The 23108-nt window shown below is 48.5% G+C and overlaps 1 protein-coding gene across 3 annotated transcripts; it reads left to right on the top strand.

The window, feature by feature from the left end:
• The first annotated feature begins 3824 nt into the window (after positions 1-3824).
• TBR1 (T-box brain transcription factor 1) lies at positions 3825-15130 on the top strand. 3 transcript variants are annotated; one of them, XM_035130690.3, is made up of 7 exons: positions 3825-4112; positions 4161-4711; positions 5977-6131; positions 6661-6782; positions 7459-7617; positions 8742-8803; positions 14170-15130. In XM_035130690.3, the coding sequence occupies exons 1-7, from the start codon at positions 3825-3827 to the stop codon at positions 15128-15130; spliced, it is 2298 nt and encodes a 765-aa protein (XP_034986581.3). The 3 variants fall into 3 exon arrangements, with proteins under 3 accessions (XP_034986581.3, XP_088512596.1, XP_088512597.1); XM_088656470.1 differs by adding an exon at positions 11960-12040 and having other exon boundaries at positions 3825-4711; XM_088656471.1 differs by having other exon boundaries at positions 3825-4711.
• Positions 15131-23108: the final 7978 nt, after the last annotated feature.

Here is a 23108-nt window from a genome sequence, read left to right as displayed (position 1 = left end):
ACATTCCAGCTTCACAATATCATTTTTTAATTGTGGTGCCCAGAAATGGACACAGTTCTCTAGGTGTGGTTTGACCAAGGCAGAATAGAGTAGGACTATTGCTTCTCTTTATCACATGAGCATAGCCAGGATTTTTGTTGGAGGGGGGGCAGAACCTCGGCTATGGATTTTTATTGGTTTTTATTGATTTGGGTGGCAGCTGCCCCTCCCTGCTCCCCCATGGCTATGCCCAGGCTTGACCAGGACACTATATTTCTATTAATGCAGCCTAGAATAGCATTTGCAGACATAGGGTCAGGTAAGTTTTCCAGGAGTTCCTTCCCCTTTGCCCTTTGATTCTCAATATTATTGGACAATGGATGTGGCCATTTGTTGCTTGACTGTTGTCCCAGGAGAATCTTCATGATGGCCTCTCAAGCAAGACTCTCCTTAGTGGAAATGATAAAATGCAGGTAAATGTTCTTAGCTGAAAAATCTACATCATGAACAGCCTCAGATATATATCTGAGGCAGAGACCTGTCTTAAGGCATGCCTTATCTCTGTCCTGTGCAGTCTGAGAGAGTTCTTCCCTTATATTTTAAATGGTTTTCTGTACTGAGATAACCAGCTAAGCACTGTAGTGTTGGAAGTTCCACACAATAAATTTCTGCTATGCAGTAAGAGACTTGAGCCACCTTAAAGGCTAACACAACTCTATTGGGGCATCAGCTTTTGCTGAAACAAACTAACAGGACTGCCCCTCAGGGAATGTACTAATGAATGGCAACTTAGCAGCATCATGCTGGAATTTCCCATTGAAAGTGTGTTTTTTTAAATTACATTAAAGGGCCACAACAGAAGATTGCATTAAATCATAGAGTGGAGCCACTCACACCATCAGGCATGACTTAGGGCCATTGATTTCAATGGGTCTACTCCAAGAAGAACTTAATGGGATACAGCTCAGGATGCTTTGGGAAACTGAAATTACCACCTTTCTCGCCTGGTTTGTACCCTTTGGATACTAGTCTCTGTAAAGGGCAGATAAACCCATGGCTACGCTGTTCTTAATGCATGCATTGCAAGAGAATGGATGCCTCAAGTTTATGCCTACTGGGATTTTTATGTTTTAGTTAATGGAATTGATTGGACAACCAGTTTTTAAAAGCCTTCTGCCTAACCTAAGGACTCCATTGTACTCTAAAGTTTTAAGGTTCTATCTTCTCTGCCCCCCACCTGCCCCACATTTAGTCTCTCCAGCATTGCAGAATATAAACAAGTTATGGTGATGTGGAATTAAATTGCATACTGTATAGAGTAAGATCAGCTAGGAAGTTTAAAGAATGCACACACACAACCTTAAGGACTTTGAACCTCAACATTTCTATTATTGCAGGACTGGTTTATTTTAATGACTGTCCTCCCACATTTTTCTCTGCATATTTTTCTCTGCGTTGGAACCTGCTGAGCAGAACTTCCAGATTTTGGGAGAGGGGCTAAAAATAAAGCTTGAACCCTTTCGAAATTCAGAGGGACAACATAGTTAAATAATACAGATGTGGTTGGAATTAATGTCAGGTCACCATGTGGAATGCCAGCTTCCCAGTTACACCAAAGTCTTGTTCGGACTTGGATGCTTTAAAAAAAGAAGAGAAAAATAAGTTTCTGGGAGGAGGCAAGGCGCTGAGCTTTGCCTGCAGTGGGTTTCAGCTTTCAAAATGGAAATAGAGGAAGCTGATCACTTATAAAATATGGTCCGGTCTTCATTCCTCCCAGACTGCTGTCCTGCGATTGGTGGGATGGCGAGCCAATTGGGGACTGTCCACAGCATAACACTGTAGATATGCTGTGCTATTGAAGAAAGTTATTTCTTCGCATCCTGTCTAAGAAGTGTGTTACTCCCTTTAGAATTAAAGAATTGTAAGGTTGGGTGGGACCGCGACTGTCATCTAGCCCAACCCCCTGCTAGGCAGCTCTTACTTTGTCTCAGTGGCATATTATCCCCTTAATTCTATATTTTAAAAATTATTTGCTGTGTTTTCCATTTAATTAGTGACAGCCATTTTCAAGCTGGTATCCTAACCTAATTCTGGTCTAGGGATTTACCCTTGAGCCGCAAGGAGCAGGATCGCGCTGCATTGATTGAAAGGCAAACAACCCTCTCCTGTTGAAACCAATGGCCTTCAAACTGTTTAACTAAGCCTGGATTTTTAAAAATACCCCCCCTCTCTTCTCTCTCAATAAAAAAAGCGTGGTTTAGAACATATTTCCTCTGATTCTAGCAGCATGTTAATTTATTCCTACGAAATCCAGGTAATTACTTGTGACAACCGTCTTATTATCACAGGAGAGAGCTCCGTGTGAAAGAAAAATATTCAAAAACACCGAAGGAACACAAGCCTGAAGAAAGCGGCGGTGCAGGGAAGAGAGAGCTTGAGGTGGGGGCTTTGGAGAATGTCGCTCTGACTGGAGATGGATGCCTCGTGCGCGGCTTGTCTCTGATAATCTCCCCCGCATGCACTGCGTGCAGATAAAATATTTATTTACCAAAGAGCCCGTAAACATCAAGGCAAATACATTAAGGCACTTCAAGCTTATGATTATTTCAAAACTGAAAGGAAATAATACCTTGGGCGAATACAGATGGAGAAAAAGACAAGGGGTGTTGTTTTTCCCCGTTCCCTTTCTACCCCCTAGGGTTGTAGTTACTTTTCTATGCTGGGAGCTGGTGTTTATTTTCGACATGGAATGGGCAGGGAGGGGGAGGAGAGAATTAGAGTGAAATAATAATAACTATTATTATTATTATTATTATTATTATTATTATTATTATTATTATTATTATTTCCACGAGGGCAGTCCAGGATGAAGCTGACCCTGACGCGTCCTGAGATCACCTCGTATTATATTTTAGTCGCCGGCAGCGGCGCTTTTCTCCCGTGGTCAATTCGTGTTAATAGTTGAGAGTGGAGGAGGGTAGCCTGTCCAATCGCTGCACCTGAAGAGGTGTCCAGTCTTATCTTAGACTCTGGGCTCAGGGTCGCCTGCTTCGGATGCCAAAAAGGGAGCTGAAACTTGCGGTGGAAGCACATGGTTAGGAGTCAGGACATCGTGGGTCGGCGCTTGGACCACTGGCCTGTATGGCGTCAGGTGGGGACTGATCCTAAAGCCCACATTCTCGCTCGCTCGCTCGCTCTCTCCTCCTTAAGGTGCCCCTGAGTGTCTTTTCTTCCTCCTCCCCCCAAACAAAAAGGTCACGCAGTTATGACAAACACAAACAACCTCTCCCCACAGCCTTCCTATCCCCTTCCCACCCCCGCAATCATATTAATAATATTTATTTTATTTTATTTTTAAAAGTCTCTCCCCATCCATTTGCCTTGCTCGTCGCGACCGGGAGCCAGGTGATTATCCTAATTAATGTCTATCTAATTAAATTACAGTCAGCGGTGAACCAATGGCAGGAGCCGTTTCATGCGCTCCGCAAGCAGGGAGATCAAAAGTGTGGCTTGGCTGATTGCTGCGCGGTGTCAATTGGCCAATCTCTCCTCCCGGGGAGAAATCCGGGAGAAGGAGAAGAAGAAGGAGAAGAAGGAGGGAACGTGGTGGTGGTGGGGGCCCGAGAAAAGAAGACTGCAATCGTGGCTTCAGTTTGGGACCAGCCTTGGGTGGTGGGAGAAGCGTCTCTGGATACCTCGCCGAGGAGGGGTCCCAGGATGAGGGCCCGGCGGTGGTGGCCTTAAGAAAGCAAAGAAAAAACCCAAGCACCACCGCCAGGGCTTGTTTTTTGGGGGGTGGGGGGAGGCGGGCAGGCAAAGCGAGAGCGCGGGCTGGGTCTGGAGCGATGCAGCTGGAGCATTGTCTGTCGCCTCCGTCGATGATGCTCTCCAAGAAATTTCTCCATGTGAGCGGCGGCGGCGGCGCTTACGCGTCGGGCGGATCCGAGCTTTCCTTGCACGAGCATCCTCAACATCACCATCCGCACCACCACCATCCAGCCGCCGCCGCCATCCTGTCGTCGAGCGCTGACAACCTGGAGAGGAGTTCACCTCTGAAAAAACTCGCCAGGGGGGGGATGACGAATCAGGCCGAGGCAGACAATTTCTCTGACTCCAAAGACCCGCCAGGGGACGCGCAACAGCAGCCACCGCCACAGCAGCCTCAGCCTCCGCAGCAGCAGCAGCAGCGCGCCAAACTCTCGCCCGTCTTGGACGGCGGCGGCGGTGGAGGCGCCGCGGAACAGTTGCGCCCCTCCTTCGATGGAGCGGCCGCGGCTGCGGCAGCAGCAGCAGCAGCAGCGGCCGCGGCGGCTGCGGCCGATCGCTACCTGCTCTCGTCGCCCGCCGCCGCAACCGCGTCCAGCGCTCCTCCGGCCGCTGCGTCGGCTCCCCCGACGGCCGCTAGCATGTTCCCCTACCCGGGCCAGCACAACCCGCACGCGGCAGCCTTCTCCATCGCCAGCCCCAGCCGATACATGGCGCACCACCCGGTCATCGCCAACGGAGCCTACAACAGCCTGCTGTCCAACTCGGCCCCGCAGGGCTACCCGGCCGCCGGCTACCCTTACCCGCAGCAGTACGGCCCCTCGTACCAGGGCTCTCCCTTCTATCAGTTCCCCTCGGCGCAAGCCGGGCTTGTCCCGGGAAAGGCGCAGGTCTACCTATGCAACAGGCCGCTCTGGCTGAAGTTCCACCGGCACCAGACCGAGATGATCATAACCAAGCAAGGCAGGTAAGCGGCGGCGCCGGCGCCTGGAGGAGATCGGGAGCGGCGGGATGGGGTGGCGAGGGCGGGAAAGAAATGCCAGCGAGGCGCAAGGCAAAGGCGGCAGGGAGGGTGGAAGGTGGAATAAAAGACGCAAAGGCAAAAACAAAAACAACCCCTTCGAACTCCAAGAACGTTTCCACTGGAAGAGCTTCCTTAGCTCCAACAGACTTTCCTTCCTTCTTTGGGGTTTGCTCAAAACTTTTCTTGTTCTTCTTTACGCACACCCCTTCTCCGTTTTTCTTTCCTTTTGGACAACGCACCGAATACCAGGAACTCGTCGAGGAATTCATAGTAGCAGCTTTTTCTTTTTCTTTTTAAGAGGCCGAAAACAAAAAAGAAGTGCCCTGCTTCTTTATTTCTTTTTTACCTTCGGGGCGCCTTTTATTTTCGTACGCTCCATTTATCGTCCAGACCTCAATTGCTTTCTCCCTCACTATAAAATCTTCTATTATTATTATTATTATTATTATTATTATTATTATTATTATTATTATTATTATTATTATTATCTTCATATTTTCTACTTCACTTTTTAGCGGGTGCTACGCTCCGCTGCCGCTCCTTTCCTCGCTTTCCTTTGGCGACTTGAGAAGCGGCTTGTACCTTAGGGAGAGCGGGAGCCCGGTGGCCAGCAGTTTAGGACCGGAGCAGGACATTTTGCAACCGGGATCGCGCTCGACCGGTTGCATAGTTTCCCCGCGCTCCGTCCGGATCAGAAACAGCACGGCCTGAAAGTAAGCTCCACTGAAATCACCGGGATTTGTTTCCGAGCAAATCTATTTCGAAACAAGGGTAGCTACTATTTATTCAAGCCATCGTAGTTCGGACCAGAGTCTGACTGCCTGGTGACAACCCTGTTTCCTCGGAAGGAGGTCTCGTCCATTTCAGCCGGCTTTACTTGGAAGCTTTACTTGTGGCTTAAGGAGAAATACGCAGGAAGCTGTTATTGCCTCGGGCGCACGACCCGAGAGAGGGAGAGAGAAAAGATGGCAAATGTGCTCATTCAAAACTGAGGTTCCGTCCCGGTCCGATGAGGTCCGTTTAGCCACTATAACGAAACTACAGTCTGCAACTCCCTAAAGCGGAGAGCAAGATCGACGCTGGCTTGGAAGAAATCTAGTGAGAGGTGTAGTGCGTGCTAGGGCATCCAAATGTATTTTTTAAAATAGTGTTATTGTGATTATTTTTCCTCCATGTGAAATCTTTCTCTCCCCTCCCCCTCCAAACAGGCGAATGTTCCCTTTCTTAAGTTTTAACATATCTGGTCTGGACCCCACGGCTCACTACAATATTTTTGTGGATGTCATCCTGGCCGATCCAAACCACTGGAGATTTCAAGGCGGCAAATGGGTGCCTTGCGGCAAAGCGGACACCAATGTACAAGGCGAGTCCTTCCCCAATTAACACGTTCGCTCCCCCTGTCTCTCTCTTCTCCCTCTCCGCATCCACACGCGCGCACGTCGCTTAGGTGAGAAGGCTTAATTGGAGTCTGGCTGGACTGCCTTAGACCGAGGAAGCGACGCCAAGGAGGGCGGGTGGGGTGGGGGACCTGGAAAACCTGGTGAGGAAAGACAGAGTGTATGTATTCTCTCTCTCTCTCTCTCTCTCTCTCTCTCTCTCTCTCTCTCTCTCTCTCTCTCTCTCTCTCTCTCTCTCTTGTGTGTGTGTGTGTAGAATGGCTATTTTAATCCTTCCCCGCGTTGAGATTTTTAAAATCAAATAAAGATGAGGCGAAGGGGAGTCGCCGCGGCTCCTGAGCGCTGTCAATTTCCACTGGGGAATTGAATAGAGCCATCTGTGAAGGGCTTGGGGAGGGGGCGCAGGAAAGAGGCACACCTCGTGTCTTGCTTTCCAAAGTGGTCTCTCTCTCTTGTTGTTTTGTTTTCAAACGTGTCCCTTCTGCCTGCCTTCAGGAAATCGGGTTTATATGCACCCAGACTCCCCCAACACAGGAGCCCACTGGATGCGCCAGGAAATCTCTTTCGGGAAGCTGAAATTGACTAACAATAAAGGCGCCTCCAACAACAACGGGCAGGTCAGTTGTTGCGCCCGAATGCCAGAGAAAAGGAGGAGGAGGAGGAGGAAAGAGGGACTTTGATTTCTTTTATCCTTTTGCAACCTCGCCCCATGCCGATCAGCTCTGACTTGGGACTGCCTTAGAACCCGATCGACTTCTCGCTTGTGGATCCTAAGGGGTCCCCACCACTACCTTCATTCGCTTTCCAATTGAGCCACTTCACCCACACCTTAAGGGCAGCGGATCGTAGCATCCCCGCACTTTCGCCCAATTTCCCCGCTTTTGAAACAGAAGCCGAGTAAGAGTTGATCTGGTTTCAGTTTCAAAAGAACCGAGCGGATCCACCGAGCCACCGCGAGGGAAAGTAAAAGGCAAATAGGCGGGATCAGGGAGAACAAAGAGGGGTATTGGGGAAGGCGAAGGAATCCGCGGTGGATCTCTGAAGGTGAGCTGGGTAGGTGTGCGAAATTACTAGTGCGATTTGGGGAGGGGGAGCGGGGAAAAAAGATTTCGGATCAAAGCTTGCCCCTACACTGCTGGCTCCCAGACGCTGCAAGAAGGCTATCGATCCCGGGTGGATCTTGCTTCCCCTTTCTTGTTCCTCTTATTTCCCTTAAAAATAACCGCGGTCAAGCCTGGGCTGTCTCCCGCACCCACTCGCTCCAACCCACCCTTTATCTCTCTCCACCCGCAGATGGTGGTCTTGCAATCCCTCCACAAGTACCAGCCCCGCTTGCACGTGGTGGAGGTGAACGAGGACGGCACGGAGGATACCAGCCAGCCCGGCAGGGTGCAAACTTTCACCTTCCCGGAGACGCAGTTTATCGCCGTCACCGCCTACCAGAACACTGATGTAAAGAGCTTTTTGTCTGTTCGCTCCGAATCCCGCTCCGAATTCGGGACAGAGGCCCGCGGCGGCGGCGTTGTTAGGAAGATAGGGATCTCGGAGGGCGAAGGGATCGCAGGGCAGCCAGTTCCGCGATATATATATATGTAATTTTAAGATGCTAAATACCTCCCCCCATACCAAAGTAGGGAGAACAATTAGATGTTCCAAGGAAGTAAAACAAACAAACAAACAAACACCAGTTTCAGGAGACCAAAAACAGCTTCCAGCGTTTGTCACCCTGCATTGGCCACTTGATAAGTATTGTGGCAGTTCTTGTGTGTACAGTTTTAAGACGCAAACACACATTTGAACTGGCTTTGCTCGTGTCTGTATGCGTAAGAGAAAGCGGTAGGTGTCGTGTTGCTGGGGCGCTTTAGTAAATAGCTTTCTTTAGGCTGCAGTCCAACCCCCACTTCCCTGGGATGAAGACCCATTGTACTCAATGGAACTTGCTTCTGAGTAGACGCGGCTAGGAGGCTGCTGTTCGCGTGTCCACCAGGTCTACTTGAATGGCTCGGGTTTTTGTTTTCATCTACATCTCGTGTCAGTCTGTTGGGTCCTGGCGCTGTAAAATAAAGCACGTGGCTCGAAGTGAGCTGCTTTTGCAGTCCGATCCTGAGCCGAGTTTACTGGGAAGTCGGTCCCCCTGAGTTCAGTGGGGCACTTGCTGAAGTGAGGGAGCCCCGATCCGCGCGCGAAGATAAGTCGTTTGAACGGCTGAAACGCGGGATCACACCGGTTGAAAAAAAGGGAAGTGTAGCGTTTCTAGGCTGAGTTGCAAAAAAACTGCATTTGAAAGTTAATTTAGAACATTTTAGCCCATCAGAGTAATGAAATTCTTCGGTGGGAGGATATGTAAGCGTGTTGGCGTGTTCTTTAGGGCTGCTGGTACTATATTATTACCATTGCTATGACTATTATTCCCGTTCCTGTTAGCGTGGCAATCCCAAAATGAAACAACAGAATCCCCGCTTTAAATGATGGTGGTGTTGGGTGGGTTTTATTTTTATTGGTAGTCCTAATCCTAAAGTATGAAATGTGCTATCCAATGAAGCACCTCTGACTCTTGCTTTCCCTCCCCTCCACAGATCACACAGCTGAAAATAGATCACAACCCTTTTGCAAAAGGCTTCCGAGATAACTATGACACGTAAGTCAACTGTAGACTTGAGTCTTTTTATTCTCTGCTGGCTAGTAGTAGGAAAATGTTTAGATCGGGTAGCCTTCTTCACCTCCATTGAAAAGAACGGCTCAGTTAAATGTTCGTTGCCTTTTTCCGGCTTCCCCAAAGAGGAACTAACCCTGCGCTCCTGGAATCCATTCCGTTTCTCTCCCCCACCCCCTTTGGCGTGGCTGCTATAGAACTAGGACTTTGGGAATCTTCCGCACCCCTAGTAGACGCTGGCAGAGTAGGTCGTGCGAATGATGCTCCCAAAAGTGCGCGCAGGTGGGCACACGCAGTTTGGTCGTCCAGCTCATATTTTGGTGCACGAGGAAGGGGGGGGGGTAGGGAGTGCAGCCTCATCTCCTTTGCTTACCCGATTCCCAATTGTAACAGTTGCACTTTGGGAGGCGTGACTTCAGTTCTGTGGGTTTTCCCGCAGGAGGGTGCGCTGTGCTTATTGACACAAGACTTGTGAAAGAAGGGGCAGGTTACTTGTGCGAAGAAATGGCTCTTTAAACTATCCCGAGTGCTTTGTGTTAGAAATAAATATCGACCTAACTACCGAATCACCTTCGTATCCCGCTCTTCCTCCAATCACTCAACAACCTTGTGAGGCAGGTTAGGCAAAGGAGATCGCGAGAGAGGGCCCTGCGAACTTAGGGAATTCACTGAGTGATCCTAAAGTTTGACTTGAGCCAAATGCAGTGATCGCAAGCTTCCTTTCTAGATAATAAGTTCTATTCAAGGCAATCAAATGGGACTTACTTAGAATCGAAGTTAACGCGCTTGCAGGCGAGCTTTTAAAACCCAAAAAGTTATCACCTGTCTTTAAAACAACAACACCCCCATTCTCTGACACCCCTTGGATTTTGCTGTCTAAAACAGCTGACTGTAGTCATTGCTTTGATATTTGGCTGATACCGGAGTGCCCCTTGTACAGATAAATTGATGAGGTGTGCGACGTATTCATTTCCAAACAAAGGGAAAATTCGGTGGACCCAGTACTAGAATTTTATCTAATCATAAGTTTGCCAAGTAAGATTGTCCCCACTCCCCCCACCCCACCTAACTACAAGTCAAAGGAAAAGGAGTGTTAACAAACGCGATAGAAGAAATAGCTACAAAATAGGTGATGCGCTTAGCCAGGTTTTCGAGATACAGTACCCCAAATTTCTCAGCCGGCGGCCCTGAAGAATAGCTTTAGAGTTCGCCTGTTCCCACAGGGACAAAGGCTGCCCCCGGAAGAAGACCCTCGGCTGATGTTTGCTTGTCTCTGTTCCTAGAGCCACCAATTATCACGAGTTTTGCCTCAAATTGTGAGATGTGCTCTTTTAGACTTTTCGCAAAGCTGTCGGTGACTTCCCAAGCGCCCTGATTTCACCTCTAGGCTTCGCATCAGCGAAATCGATTTAGAAAGAAACAACCTGACTCTTTGCTGCTTCCTGTGACCCCCCCCCCATCACCACAGCTGTGTGATCCTCCTCCCCTCTCAAAAAACAGCACTCCCCCCTCAAGATCCTGACTCATCCTCGACCTTCCTCCTCTGTCGGGAAGACATCAACAACACGCAGTTCTGTGGACTGGTGTTGGTAAAGGGGGCAATGTTGCGAGAGGGGCTGCCATTGCAAGTCTTAGACCTTTGGGAAAGCAAAAGCACCATCTGTGATGGGAGAAGGCCGTCTGGGGCTGATGCTGGAGACCCAAGAGGACCCCGTAAGGCCAGCAGCGCAGCCCCATGTGTGCGCGCGTGCGTGTTACTCGGGAGTAATTCCCACTGTGCGCAGTGGGGTTTCTCCCATGTAAACGTGCAGAGGATGGCAGGTTGATGGAGGCTAGTCACCAGGTGACCCCGAGGTCCTCAGGGCTGTAGAGGAAAAAAGTATGCTGACCCTGCCTGTGTTCCTTGGGCCTGGCTTTTGGAAAGGTTTACCCAGCCTTTCAGACATGTGTTGGAGAAATGTGCCTTGCCTGGGGCCTGAAAGGACCCTTTTCCTCGGCTCCTTCGTCCTTCTTCAGTGGCGATTTAGAAGCAACCTTTTAAGACCTCAATCCACAAACAGCTTTCGAGAGGGAGTGCAAATCCGGATGGGTAAAGTCAATGGGGGAGCTAGCCTAGTGCAAGCAAAACTGAAGTCACTCTCCATGGTACTGAAATTTGTTGGAAACAGATGTTGCATCGCTCCTTTCTGGGCGGAGCAGGAAGTTCCCTAAAGCCCAAATCTGACCGAGAATGTATAAATAGTTCCTTGCATATGGTGAAGGGTATTTGCCACTAAAGGCTTTATTTGCCCTTTCTCCAGGCGCACAATAGCAATTTTCCGCAGCGGCAGGGGACAACTATCCCTTAACACTCTCCAACCATCCCCGCTCTCTCCTCTCCTCTGACTTACAATGCAGGATTTATTTCGAAAGTTCCTAGAGATTTAAATCCATGCGTAATGTAAACAGCCTCGACCGCAAGGTCATCCAAAGAAACAGGTGGCAAGTTAGCAAGAGTTAATCAGTGCGGGCCCTTCCCTCAATTACGGCGACAGAGTCGTGCACAAAGCCATCGTATAGGGGCAACAGCAGCGCGCGGAACTTGGTTCTTGCTGGCTTCCCGCGCTATAGATCTCCTTTTCCGTTGCTCCGCGATCCACCGTTTATTAGCAACCTCGGGAAGAGAATAAAAGGGTGTGATCGTGTGCCTGCCCCCTCAGATGATCGGAGCGGTTGCAATTGAACGCCGCCTGGCTGGTCTCTGCTCGCACAGCCGCTGGCGCTTAGCTCGTTAAGCAGCTTATTCAGGGAACCGCTCAGAGGCTGCCTCGCCTGCTGTTAGCTACAAATGGCCCCGGAGTACCTGTTGCGTGTATTTGGGCCTGCGTCGATTTACCCCACTGGCAGGCTTATTCTTGCAGGACGGGTGGGGTGCCTTGTTTAAAATAAAATGAAAAACCGGTCTTAACCTTTTGCACGCTGTTGGTTTCCTTTTTCGTTTTTATGGTAATAAATAAATCTGGCCAGGGGAAGAAAAAAAAAGCCCAGTCTAGTTCTCCCCACCCCACCCGCCCTCTTTAAAAAAGGACGCCTTTTAAAACAAAAGTCGTACGTGTACTTTAGTGAATCTGACATAATCCAATGTTTCCTTGTCTGGGTTAGTTATCAAGCAGACGAGGACTCAGTTGATTGGATTCTGGGCTCCAAGCCAGGCAGCGATCCTCTTCCTCTCTGGATCTCCAGGTGCGCTGCCTTGTCTGAAGCTCTAGGCTTCTCGTTATCCACGGGGCTCCATTGATTTAAGGGGTTAGGAATGCTGCCTTTTCGTGGGGTGGTTCCAGGTTACTTTAAGGGTTTCGGGTCCCTCGGGTTTGTTTAGTTTCTTAGATCCACGGGGCAGAAATGTAGACTTCCCTTGTGCTAGTTTCTCTCCGCGAAATAACCCCACTGGGTCCCCTCTCCCAAGCATTTGACTGTCCAGTGAAGTTGCTGGATCAAGATTAAGAGACGTCCTAAAATACCGTTTTCTGGAAAGGGAGATTCCTTGCACTGTATAAAATTGTGGTGTTTTGCAGTAAAAAAAAATTGCCCATCGTGATTTGAAGCTTGTAGCTCTTTTGAATGAGAATTGTGATTATCTAGAGTAAGCAGCCCCCCCCCGAGTAATCTGGTCACGTCACTTACCTAGTCCCTTCTGACCCTGCAGTTTTTAGCACTGACTCTTCCTGGGCTCCTCTGTCCAGCTGTTGCTTACTGCAGTCCTCAGAACTAAGTCCCGTTGAGGTTAATGGGGACTTGTTTCTCCAGTACCCGTGTTTAGGATTGCAGCTTCAGGTTCTCGAATCAAAGGTTTTTGGATTGTTCATTTCATGGATCCTTCTGTATTATGACTAGAATAGAATAGAATATAATAGAATAGCAGGTGCTTTCTTAGAGCTTGTGTAGCGGATTTCTCCTTACTCTACAAAATCTAGCTCTACCCCAGAATGGTTATAGAACTACTGCCCCTGGATGCCTTCTGAGGTTTAATCTCTGGTTTCCTCGAGTCCCAAGCACACGTGTTTTGTTCTGCCGATAGCTCGCTCAGAGCCTTATACTTGTCAAGAGTCTAGAGACAAGCGGCCCTAGAGAGGTCCTTGTCCAAGGTCCTGAAGTCATTGCAGTCTTACTCTCCCTTATTTGTGGTCCTTATTTGCGTAGGACAGCCTCTTCCAGATGCTTTGGACCACAACTCCCATCAGCCCTAGGTTGGGGAAGGCTGCCCTAGGAATAATAGCGGTGAACTTCCCCATCCTTCCCAAGACCCTCCTATTATCTCCAGCCCAACCATCATTTACAGGAAATTTGGGGAGTGAGAACCCAATCATTCCAAGATCTGACCATTGTATTTATTTCTTTTTGGAACCCAACGGTTCTTAACTGGCCCGATTTCTTCATTTTAGAGCAGAGTCTGGTGTTTGACTTTTTATAACTTAAGGAGGCGCCTGAGCTGCAGCCCCACATTTTTCTTTTTCTTTTTAAACCAGATGAGAAGAAATGAGCGTTACCCCCATTTACTGCTGTGGAACGGAGGTTGATTGTCCTCCCCTTGTTAAAAGAGAGGAGAGCAGCAACCTTAGCACAAAGCCCGCCTGGGAAGTCACGTTGTCACCTAACTGCTCTTCTCCTTTATGTGCGTGGTGGTGGTGTGGCTGCAGAGGAACTTGACGCATGCTCAGATGCCTCGACGACTTGATTTATGAGATTAGCCTAATCCAGGGATTGGAAATTTGTGACACCTCCCCCCCCTCCAATTTTTTCCATCAGTACTGACCAATAGCCACGCTGGCTGGGACTGATAGGAATTGGGGGTCTTGAAGCACCTGTAGGGCTGCTGCCTCCTCTACTACAGGAGGGACACTAGAATTCCATAGGTTGAACACTAGTCATGCATACGATGCTGATCATTAAGACTTCAGAGAGGCATGCACACACACCCTTTTAACCACAACCCTGTTGGGTAGGCCTGAGGTGCCCCGACAGGCATAGGAGCCAACTCCTAGGAGCTGAGGGGTCTTCACCCCCCAAAAATATTTGGGGGGCCACTTCCCCAAAGTTGATGGGCATTGCCATTCAAATTGTGTGCATGCACCATATTCACATAATCGATTATGCAGGCCCCTCAATATTTTATTCAAGTTGGTACCCCTGACGACAGTGACGCCCAGTGAGTTGAGCAAGGATTTGAGCTCTGAAGCGGCTCTCTTGAAGTTGTTTTTTGGGGGAGGGCAGCGCTTAAAGGGCGGCTGCGATGCTCTGCGTCTTCTCTCCCTCCGACTGACCCGTCACCCACATGTCTCTCTTCCTCCTTCCCGCTCTCCCCTTCCCCTCAGGATCTACACGGGCTGCGACATGGACCGCCTGACCCCGTCGCCCAACGACTCCCCTCGCTCGCAGATCGTGCCGGGCGCCCGCTACGCCATGGCGGCCGCGGCGGCCGGCTCTTTCCTGCAGGACCAGTTCGTCAGCAACTACGCCAAGTCCCGCGGCTTCCACCACCACCACCACCACCACCCGGGGGCCGGCGCAGGAGCCGGCGTGGGCCCCGGAGGGCCGGTTCCGGAGCGGGGGGTGCCTCACCCCAACGGGCTGCTGTCCCCTCAGCAAGCCGAGGAGCCCGGCGCTCCCTCCCCTCAGCGTTGGTTCGTCACGCCCGCCAACAACAGGCTGGACTTCGCCGCCGCAGCGGCAGCCTCGGCCTACGACCCGGCGGGCGATTTGGCGGGAAACGCCGCCACCCTGTTGTCCTACGCGGCGGCCGGAGTCAAGGCGCTCCCCCTGCAGGCCGCCGGCTGCACTGCGCGGCCCCTCAGCTACTACCCGGACCCGTCGGGCTGGGGAGCGCGCAGCCCGCCTCAGTATTGCGCCAAGGCCTTGTCGTGCTGGCCCAACGGAGGCGGAGGGAGCAGCGCCCGCGCGGGGGGCAACCCCTATTTGCCCACAGGGGGTGGTGGCGGCGGCGAGGAGCCTGACAGCCTGGCTCCCCCCGAGCGCTCCCCCTTGGTGGCGCCTCCACCACCTCCTCCCTCGGCCGGGCAGCCCCCCGAGGACTCGAAGCCTCCGAAGGACTTGTCCGACTCGAGCTGGATCGAGACGCCATCGTCCATCAAGTCCATCGACTCGACCGACTCTGGGATTTACGAGCAGGCCAAACGCCGGCGGCTCTCTCCGGTGGGCACGCCGGCCTCCGAGAGCTCCTCGCCGCTCAAGAGCGAGCCCGCCCTGACGCCCAGGGACTGCGACAAGACCTGCGCCAAGGACATCGGCTACTACGGCTTCTACTCGCACAGCTAGAGAGGCGGCCCTTTACCCCCCCCATACTCCTCCCCCTCCCCTCAACGGTTCTCCCTTCCCGCCAATTCCTTCCCGCCAAGCTTCGGCGCCTGCGCGAGGGGCTAGGCGCTTAGTTAGGCGCGTCACTCGAGCGCCTCTCTTTCTCCGGGCCCTGCGCACGCGCAGTCAAGCACCCTCTCTTTCGCTCCCCTTCCGCTTTCTCTCACTCACGCACGCGTGTTAGGGCGCGAGCGGCACATCCGCGCTCGGAACCCACTTTAGCTTCGCAGTGGGGGTTGGGCTCGGCCCCCGCGACGAGAAATCGTTTTCTCTCTCTCCATATCTCTTTCCCATCTGAAGTGGTGATTTTAATCGCTTCGCCCCTGGCAAAAGCAAAGGGAACATAGGGAACGCTCCCCAGCTCCCCCCCCCAGTTGTTTGTACCCAGGTCCCCAAACTCCTGCAGGGAGAAGTAAGACCTTTCCTTGATCCGTATTAAGTGACTCCACTTAAGGGGTAACCCATTCGGATCAAGGCAACGAGAATCGTGATCCCCTTTAGCCATCTCAACTGGTCCTTGCAGTAAAGATGGTTAAAGGCTGAGAGTCCGCGTCCTAACCTTCACCCTAAAACTGCAGTCCTATGCATACAGCTTTGTATGGGAGGAAACCCCTTCCTCGCCGCTCAAGCCTAGGAAGCCTAGGAATATTTTGTTCGGAAGTCAGTACACTGTGCTCATTTGGCTTACTCCCAGGTGATGCGAACTGGTCTGCATCCTGAGTTAGGATCGCACTGGCCAGTGGTTTGGATATCAACCCGCCCAGGTAACAGTTATTCTGTGGAGTATCAAGCTCGAAGCACAATGGGACCTTTCCCGTGCCATTAAAGCTAACTTCTGTTAGGGTTCTCACAGCGCCCTCCAGTTGCTTATCCAAATTTAATGCTGTTAAGGCTGCAATCCTAAGCGTCTTTAGGAAGGGTCCTGGTACTTTAGCCGGCAAACGCGGCTGAAAAGACAAATCTGCCGATGGTTTTGAGTCTGCAGACTAAGCCCACCAGTTTAGCCTATTTCGTAACGTGGAAGAAAAAGAAAAGGGACTCAAAACTTTCTAGAAGAAAGTGGATTTAGTGGGAAACGTCTTGTCCTTAGTTGAGACATACTTGCCTGTATTTAATATTCTGACAAATTATTTTTTATATACCTGTATATTTAAAAAGTCACCTTCCTCTTTTCTAACGTGAGCTGGAAGCGGATTTCGAAAACAGTGTGAAGGGAATTAAACTACAACAATGAAATGAACACAACTAGGCATTAATTAAAGTTCATATGAATGGATCCAGAAATTCAGTTAACACCCTACCGTAGTACTTCCGTGAAAGTAAGTTTCGCAGAAGAGGAAAGGACTATCGAATTTATAGGACTGCTATATTGGTGGGAGATGCATAATAACTTCTTTGGGTGCGATCTAGTCACGTTTACAGCGCAATCCTAGTTATACTTACTCGGGTGTAAATTTCACTTCCCTCTTATGGAGGTGCATAGGCTGCAAAGAATAATTCGCTTACATCCCTCTAATTGAAATCAATGGGACTCTTTAGTTCGCAATCCTGTGTGCACTTACTTGGAAGTAAGACCCATTGAATTTAGCGAGATTTCCTTTCGTGTAACTACGCATAGGATGTGGATGGATGGATCTAAAGTGTGGCTACAACCCATCTATTATCTGTTGCAGAAGTTACACTCGGATCATGAACAGGTTGAATAGTAAATGCTTTCCAAAGAGTTTTCTCCGATTCTGTGTTACTAGGATCGCAGTTTGTAAAGCGTTATGTACACAGGTGGCCAAATCACAACAATACTAACCACCACCAAATGTATAATACTAATTATAAAAAGTATCGGTGGGGCTTCCTTTCACATAGTGAGTGCAGTCTCGAAACAATTGTTAGGTGCTTTCAAACCTCGATTAATAAATCAATGGGCCTAACAACAGGCAGATCCTATACTCTATTAGAAAGCAACAGTGCAATCTTATACGGGGCTTATCCAGAAATAAGTCCCACGGAGGTCAATGAAACCTACTTCCGGGCAAGTGTGTAAAGGATTATAGCCGGCAAATTCCTCTTCAGTCCAATGCATTCTAACTCCGTAGTAAACATGTTTAGGATTGCAGCATTTATAAACGGCCCCGGATTTCAATCTTGAGCGCGCTTCTCCCCGAATTTCCTTCCCTGGGCATGTTTAGGACTAGGGTACTGGAAATAAAGATTAAGAACACGATTCAGCTCAAGTCTATTCTTTTGCGCACCCTTACACGGAAGCAATGTTTATTTGAAATCGGTGGGATTTCTGTCTTGTAGCGATGGATAGGAGTGTGCTGTAAATTAAATCAATTGTTTAACATCAAGTTGATTCTAATGCGCGGGGAGGGGCGAGCTAAGCATGTGCTTAACTCTGTCAGTGAAATCTTTGGGATCTACGGCGTAATCCAACGCCTGGACATAAACCCTATTAAGATTTTAGTTTGTTTAGGGAGCGCTTTATAAATGTGAGCACTCCTTCAAGTAAAGTTAGCTCAGATTAATTTAAGACCGATCTAAATGCCCACTTTTCAAGCAGACAATCAGTGAATGAATGGGGGGATTCGTTGTAAACTTATCCCACTGATCATCTGAATTTTAATCCATATTTACATGCACCACTGTTCTTTTCTCCGTCTGCCTCCTCTCTGCCTGCTCTTCCTCCCGAGTCAATTGCTGGTTCGCCTAGAGAGGCCATTCAATCTCTCTCTCTCTCTCTCTCTCTCTCTCTCCATTCTCGTCCTCCCTTCACCCCGCTCCAGTTGATTTCTATTGCTGTAAATCTTTGTAATGAACAAGCTACAACCGATAATAGACGACTGACTTGTTGGTACCCATAGTGTAGTCCAGTGAAGATGACTTCGTGAGCTGTACATTTTAAAATTGCATTTAGTTTGGATTTTTGTTAAATTTTAATTTTATTTATATTTTTAATGGAAAAGTAAGTACCTGAAAACAGCCTTCCTGGGGAATAATAGACTAGGTGGTGCCAGTTAAGAGTATTTTTCTTTTATTTTAAAAGAAAAAATCCTGTTAATTCGAGCATTTAATACCTGACCGAATCCCACCCACCCACCTAAGACCCTTGTTGATGTAGAGTAGCCAGTCTTCGAATTTTGTGTAGGAAATCTATACCTTTTTTTTAATTAAAAAAAATGGGGGTGGGAAGGGAAAGAACCTTGAAATATGCATCAGGCAAAACAATGTACTTTAGATTTCAATCGACAGAGGGGCGGGAAAAGTTCCCAAATAGAAATTCAGGGTTTTAACCGTGTGTATATATTTTTGCTCTTCTGTAAATGATTGTTGTGAATTTTTTTTAAAAAAAACAAGCAAACAAAAAAGGAAAGAAAACAAAAACAATATTTGTTCCTGTTATGTCTGTGCACTTGAATACTTATTTCTACAAGTTGCGAACTCCACTGGAAAAAAATGTTTTGGTTTTTCGCCCGTTTGTATTGTCTGTGTATACAACAAGCATAATAAAACCTGGCAAAACGTTAAGACGGTCTTTGAACACAACAAGCTGCCTTTTTAGGAAATTTTGGCAAGTCGAGCAAGGAAAGGTGTAGTAGAGGCGTCCGATCTCTGCTCCTCTCAAGTTGTTTCCTATCCCACCTCCGGCCTCTTTTTCGACATCGAAAATTAACTTGTTTTTGTCCTCCTCAACTTCTACAGTCTCAGTTTTACATGCTGCTACTGGGGCAAATAGCTTGGTTTTCTGCCCCGCCGCGCAAGTAATTTCTCCTGCAGTTAGGAAAAGAGTGGTGGGGTTTGATATGAATCAGGAAGTCAGTGACTTTTAGGGGAAAATATGATTCTGATGTTGCTGCCGGATGTTTTGTTTTCTTGTCTTTAAATAGAATGCCAGGAGCCATTGAACTCAGTTGCCATTGGTTCCATCCAGCAAGATGCAGATTGTGCTGATGGGGTAACGCTGCTTGGATAAGAGAGCGTGGTGCAAAGGTTGTTAGTCAGCAATCTGTCTCGGTTTTCCCTTCTATATCCCACTGGTTGGAAGAAGTTTCGTTCGTTTAGACTAGAGTGGTCTTCTTCCCCCCTTTTCTATGCTAGAGACACGGCCGACTCGTCTGGCTCAAAAGTCTCTCAGCCCAAGGCTCTGAGAAAGAAGGCAAAAGGCGTGTCTGTTTCTATGCAGATTTTTGAACCGCACTCGGAAAGCATCTGAAAAGGCCCGGATCCGTCTCCTTCCTTCCACTGCGCATCCCCTTCCGAGAGTTATAAATATCCTCAACAACTTGAGGCTATCTTGCTGCTTCACCGATTGGCAAACCTACCTGGTTTCCTAGATTTCAGGCCACCTGAATACTCCCAGGAACTATTTGTCTTATATAAACCAGAAAACTCTATAACATTTGAGGAAAATATATATAATCAAAGATGTAAACAGAACCTCGAGCGAGTCAGAGACTTCGGCTGCTGGGAAGTTTCCAGCGATGCTACGACTGGCCACTAGGCGGCTCTGCTTGGTTAATATAGCTAGTTTGTAACGAAGCGCAGGATGTTATTACTGTTAATGAAAGGCCATATTTAAATAGAGCAACAGTGGAACACTCTCCCCACACCCTGCTTAAAAATGTGTTATATTATTTACCAGAGACCAGGTATTCTAAACCGTCACAGATATTTCAGGAAAGTATTTTCTGCAGTCCAGAAACGACAGAAAACAGGGAGCGCCACAGCTGTTTAGAATTATACCGTTGCAGTTGTTACATTATTAACAATAATTATAATAAGCAATTCGCTTAACTGCTATTATTGATACTTGTTCTGTTGTTGTCGTCTAGCTATATCTCAAGGGCTAAGGATAGTTTGTGACAGCATTCTTAAATTGCACATCGCTTGAACTTAATAATCCTATTGCAGCAGGTGATTCATGGTGTGTAAAAGCACCACGAGGCTTTATCTTGCATGCCCTTACGATGAAGTCAGTGACCTTTGTTCCACTTTGTCAATAAGCACAGAGGAAGTGGCTTTCATAAAACGCGCCTGGTACTTCCAGGTCTGAAGCGCTTGTCGGAATCCAGCCTCACTCTTGTTCAAACACTGCCGCTCTCCAAATTGCAGGCCACATGCTGGAAGAGGAGGAGGTGGTGGCGAGGTGGCTGCCTGCTTTGTTAGTGACGCTGATATTGCGGGTAGCATTAAGGAGGAAAAGCAGGAGCCTTTGGGGTTCTGATTTGTTGTTGTTAAAAAAAGATCCAAACTAACAAGATGCACTTCTTTAGTGCAACAGATATTCTGACTCAAATCAGACGTGTTTGTGGTAGTATATGGTAGCCTGTTGCAGCAAATGTGCCTAACGTGGTGCCATTTGCTGTTCGGACAGTAATACCCAAATGAAATTCATACCTTGAGGGAGGTACACCAGAGAGAATAGGTTCACCTTTAAGAATGAGTACATGATTGTTATATAAAAAAATGTTTATCTTTGTTAATGAGTAAAATAATTGTTACAGTGAATGGTTGAACAGCATAGTGAAATCCATTTTTGTCTGAGGCTTGGTGTTTTTCGTTGTTTTCTTGTTACTGTTTTTAAGATGAAAGGAGTGCCACGCCAAAGGCGGGTGCAGTCAGTTCTCCTGCTCCTCCTTTTTCTTAGCTATAGACCTGAATCCAAAGCAAATCGCCCTTTAACTGGCTTTTCTCTGAATAAGAACTCTGTGCTCTGGGCAAAGAAGAGTGCTTAAAAATAAACTCAGGGAGCTGGTCAGGAAGGACCAGCAATTAAGAACGGGGAGAGGGGGGCAAAGAGAGAGAGAGAGGGAGGGAGGGAGGGAGGGAGGGAGGGAGGGAGAGAGAGATATGCCCGCTTTTGCGAGTGCTCCAAAATGTCTGGCTAGGCGGAATCTTCCCAAGGCAAATAATATGGGGTTGAGGGAGATGTCTTTTCGCTGCGGCAAGATAAAGAGGTGCAGACCCGATATTTCCCTCTTCTTGAAATGTTGCTCTCCTAAACTTCCGGGGGAGGATGGCATCTGTCTTGCAAAATATGCATCACAGTGAAAGCTGCAGGGCAACAATTGGAAAGGGCCCTTGGCCTCCTGCTACACACAGGCCTAGAGGGTGTTGTGTTGGTCCACCTGGCTTGTCCTTTTCCCCGGGCAAATGTCATTTCCTCACCCCAATTCACCTGGAGGTAGTTGGATTTTTGTTGTTGTTGCTGTTGCTCAGTTGGGTTTTATATCACAGGAACCTTTGAGTTAGAAGGTACCCCCAGTTGCCCTGTACACCTAACATCGGTGAAACCAGTGCTTCTCCATCTGACGTGGTGGCAATTCCTCCAACCCCAGGGTGCCCAGCCAACCCGAGCTGTGGTGGAATCTCCAAGGACAGCGGGTGAAAGTTCGTAAACCGGTACTAATCTGCAGACCAGCATATTGAGTAAGCATTGCCTCAAACTATATATTAGACATCCAGCTCCTCTCTTAAGGACAGAATTTGTGCCCTTGTTCATTGCCGACTTTGCACAAGGCCAGAAAGGGTCTATTCTTTGCCTTAAGGAGATTTTCAGGACCTGGGACAGCGCAGTGCCAGGTGCAATGGGTGTTAATAAAGCTTGGCGAAATTAGTGCACCGGTCCGCCAATGTCTTTAGACCAGTAACCCGTTTCGCTGTGTTTTAGAAGCAATTTCACCCCTTCCTTTTCGTTTCGAAGCCAGAGAGGTATCCTGCCAAGTTCCCGCAAATCCTAGAGGCTTCGCTGCGGTTTCTAGCTGGGAAGGGACGATTCTTAACTTTCTGGTCTGTTACTAGGCGGCTAGAAAGGTCACGGGATATCCAGGGCCTCGCTGGGCACGTGGTCAGTATAAGAACTCCAGGGCCCACTGCGTGGGCGAGCTTACCTTGCCTCTGATGCGGTCCTCAACTTTGTAGGTTTTCTTACTTTCCCTCTTTTCCTCCCTAGCCTAGGACAATGTGAAGCTCCCATGTGCGCTTGAAGGTTGGAGATAGGTAGGTGGAACTGGCATGGGCAAGAATTAAACAACAGAAACACAGGGTGGTGGCGATCTTCCCAGCAATAAAGGTCCTACCAATATATACAATAATAAGCTTTGTAAATCTGTGGAACATCCCTATGTCAGAAAAGAAGTATTTTGAGTATAGCCCTCTTATATCCAATCTCTTGTTAAACAGAACCTAAATCGGGGTTTCTGCCTTTTCAAAACAAAAACTCACCCCGAGTCAAGCAGCGTTTCCGCTATCAGCAAAAGAGCAAGACTGTTTACGGGGAATGGCTGAAAGAGACACCAGCATACAGTACTAGATAGACTTGCTGGGTAAGTAAATTACGCCTAATGAGTTGGCAGCAGCAGCTGCTGGGTTAGGAGAGTTTATAGACTTCTGTTTAGATTGTCGATTTGTGTGTGACCTTAATTGTCCAGGTGTACAAAACTGTACATTGGCAATTGTCAAGTGTTTGGATTATTTTTATTTTCCCCTACTTTTATGCACACCTGTTATTTCCTGATAACAACTGGGTTTGAAGGAAGCTGACTGCGTCTGCAATCTTATACACACCTCGGAATGAGTCAAAATGAACTCAGTCGGACTTATTTCTCGGTAGCGGCTTAGAGGATTGTAGTGCAGGGCTGCGATCCTATGCACATTAACCTGAAAGCCTCCCCCCCCCCAATAGATTTTGATGGCATTTCCTCCCTAGAAAATGTGCAGGGGCTTGCAACTCGAGTATGAGTAGTTTTCAAATTTACTTATTCCTGCACTTAGTCCATTCATATATCCCGAATGCTCGGCCCCAATGAGGATTAAAATATATAGACGTGGCTATGCCTGCTTGGTGAATGCAAACCCGGCGATGTGCCCGGAATTTCCGAGGCAAGAAACAGATCGCTTGGATTTTGCCTAAGGCTGCCTGAACATAACTCAATCCGGGCTC

Source organism: Zootoca vivipara, chromosome 1 (genome assembly GCF_965207765.1).
Source record: "Zootoca vivipara chromosome 1, rZooViv2.hap1.1, whole genome shotgun sequence".
Classification (NCBI taxonomy): Eukaryota; Metazoa; Chordata; class Lepidosauria; order Squamata; family Lacertidae; genus Zootoca; species Zootoca vivipara.
This window is presented reverse-complemented; position numbering and strand designations above follow the sequence as displayed.

Coding starts and splice junctions, on each gene's coding strand:
- TBR1 (XM_088656470.1), top strand. CDS start 3,825: ATGCAGCTGGAGCATTGTCTGTCGCCTCCGTCGATGATGCTCTCCAAG. Junction 6,132..6,660: donor AGCGGACACCAATGTACAAG/GCGAGTCCTTCC, acceptor GCCTGCCTTCAG/GAAATCGGGTTTATATGCAC. Junction 8,804..11,959: donor TTCCGAGATAACTATGACAC/GTAAGTCAACTG, acceptor TGTCTGGGTTAG/TTATCAAGCAGACGAGGACT.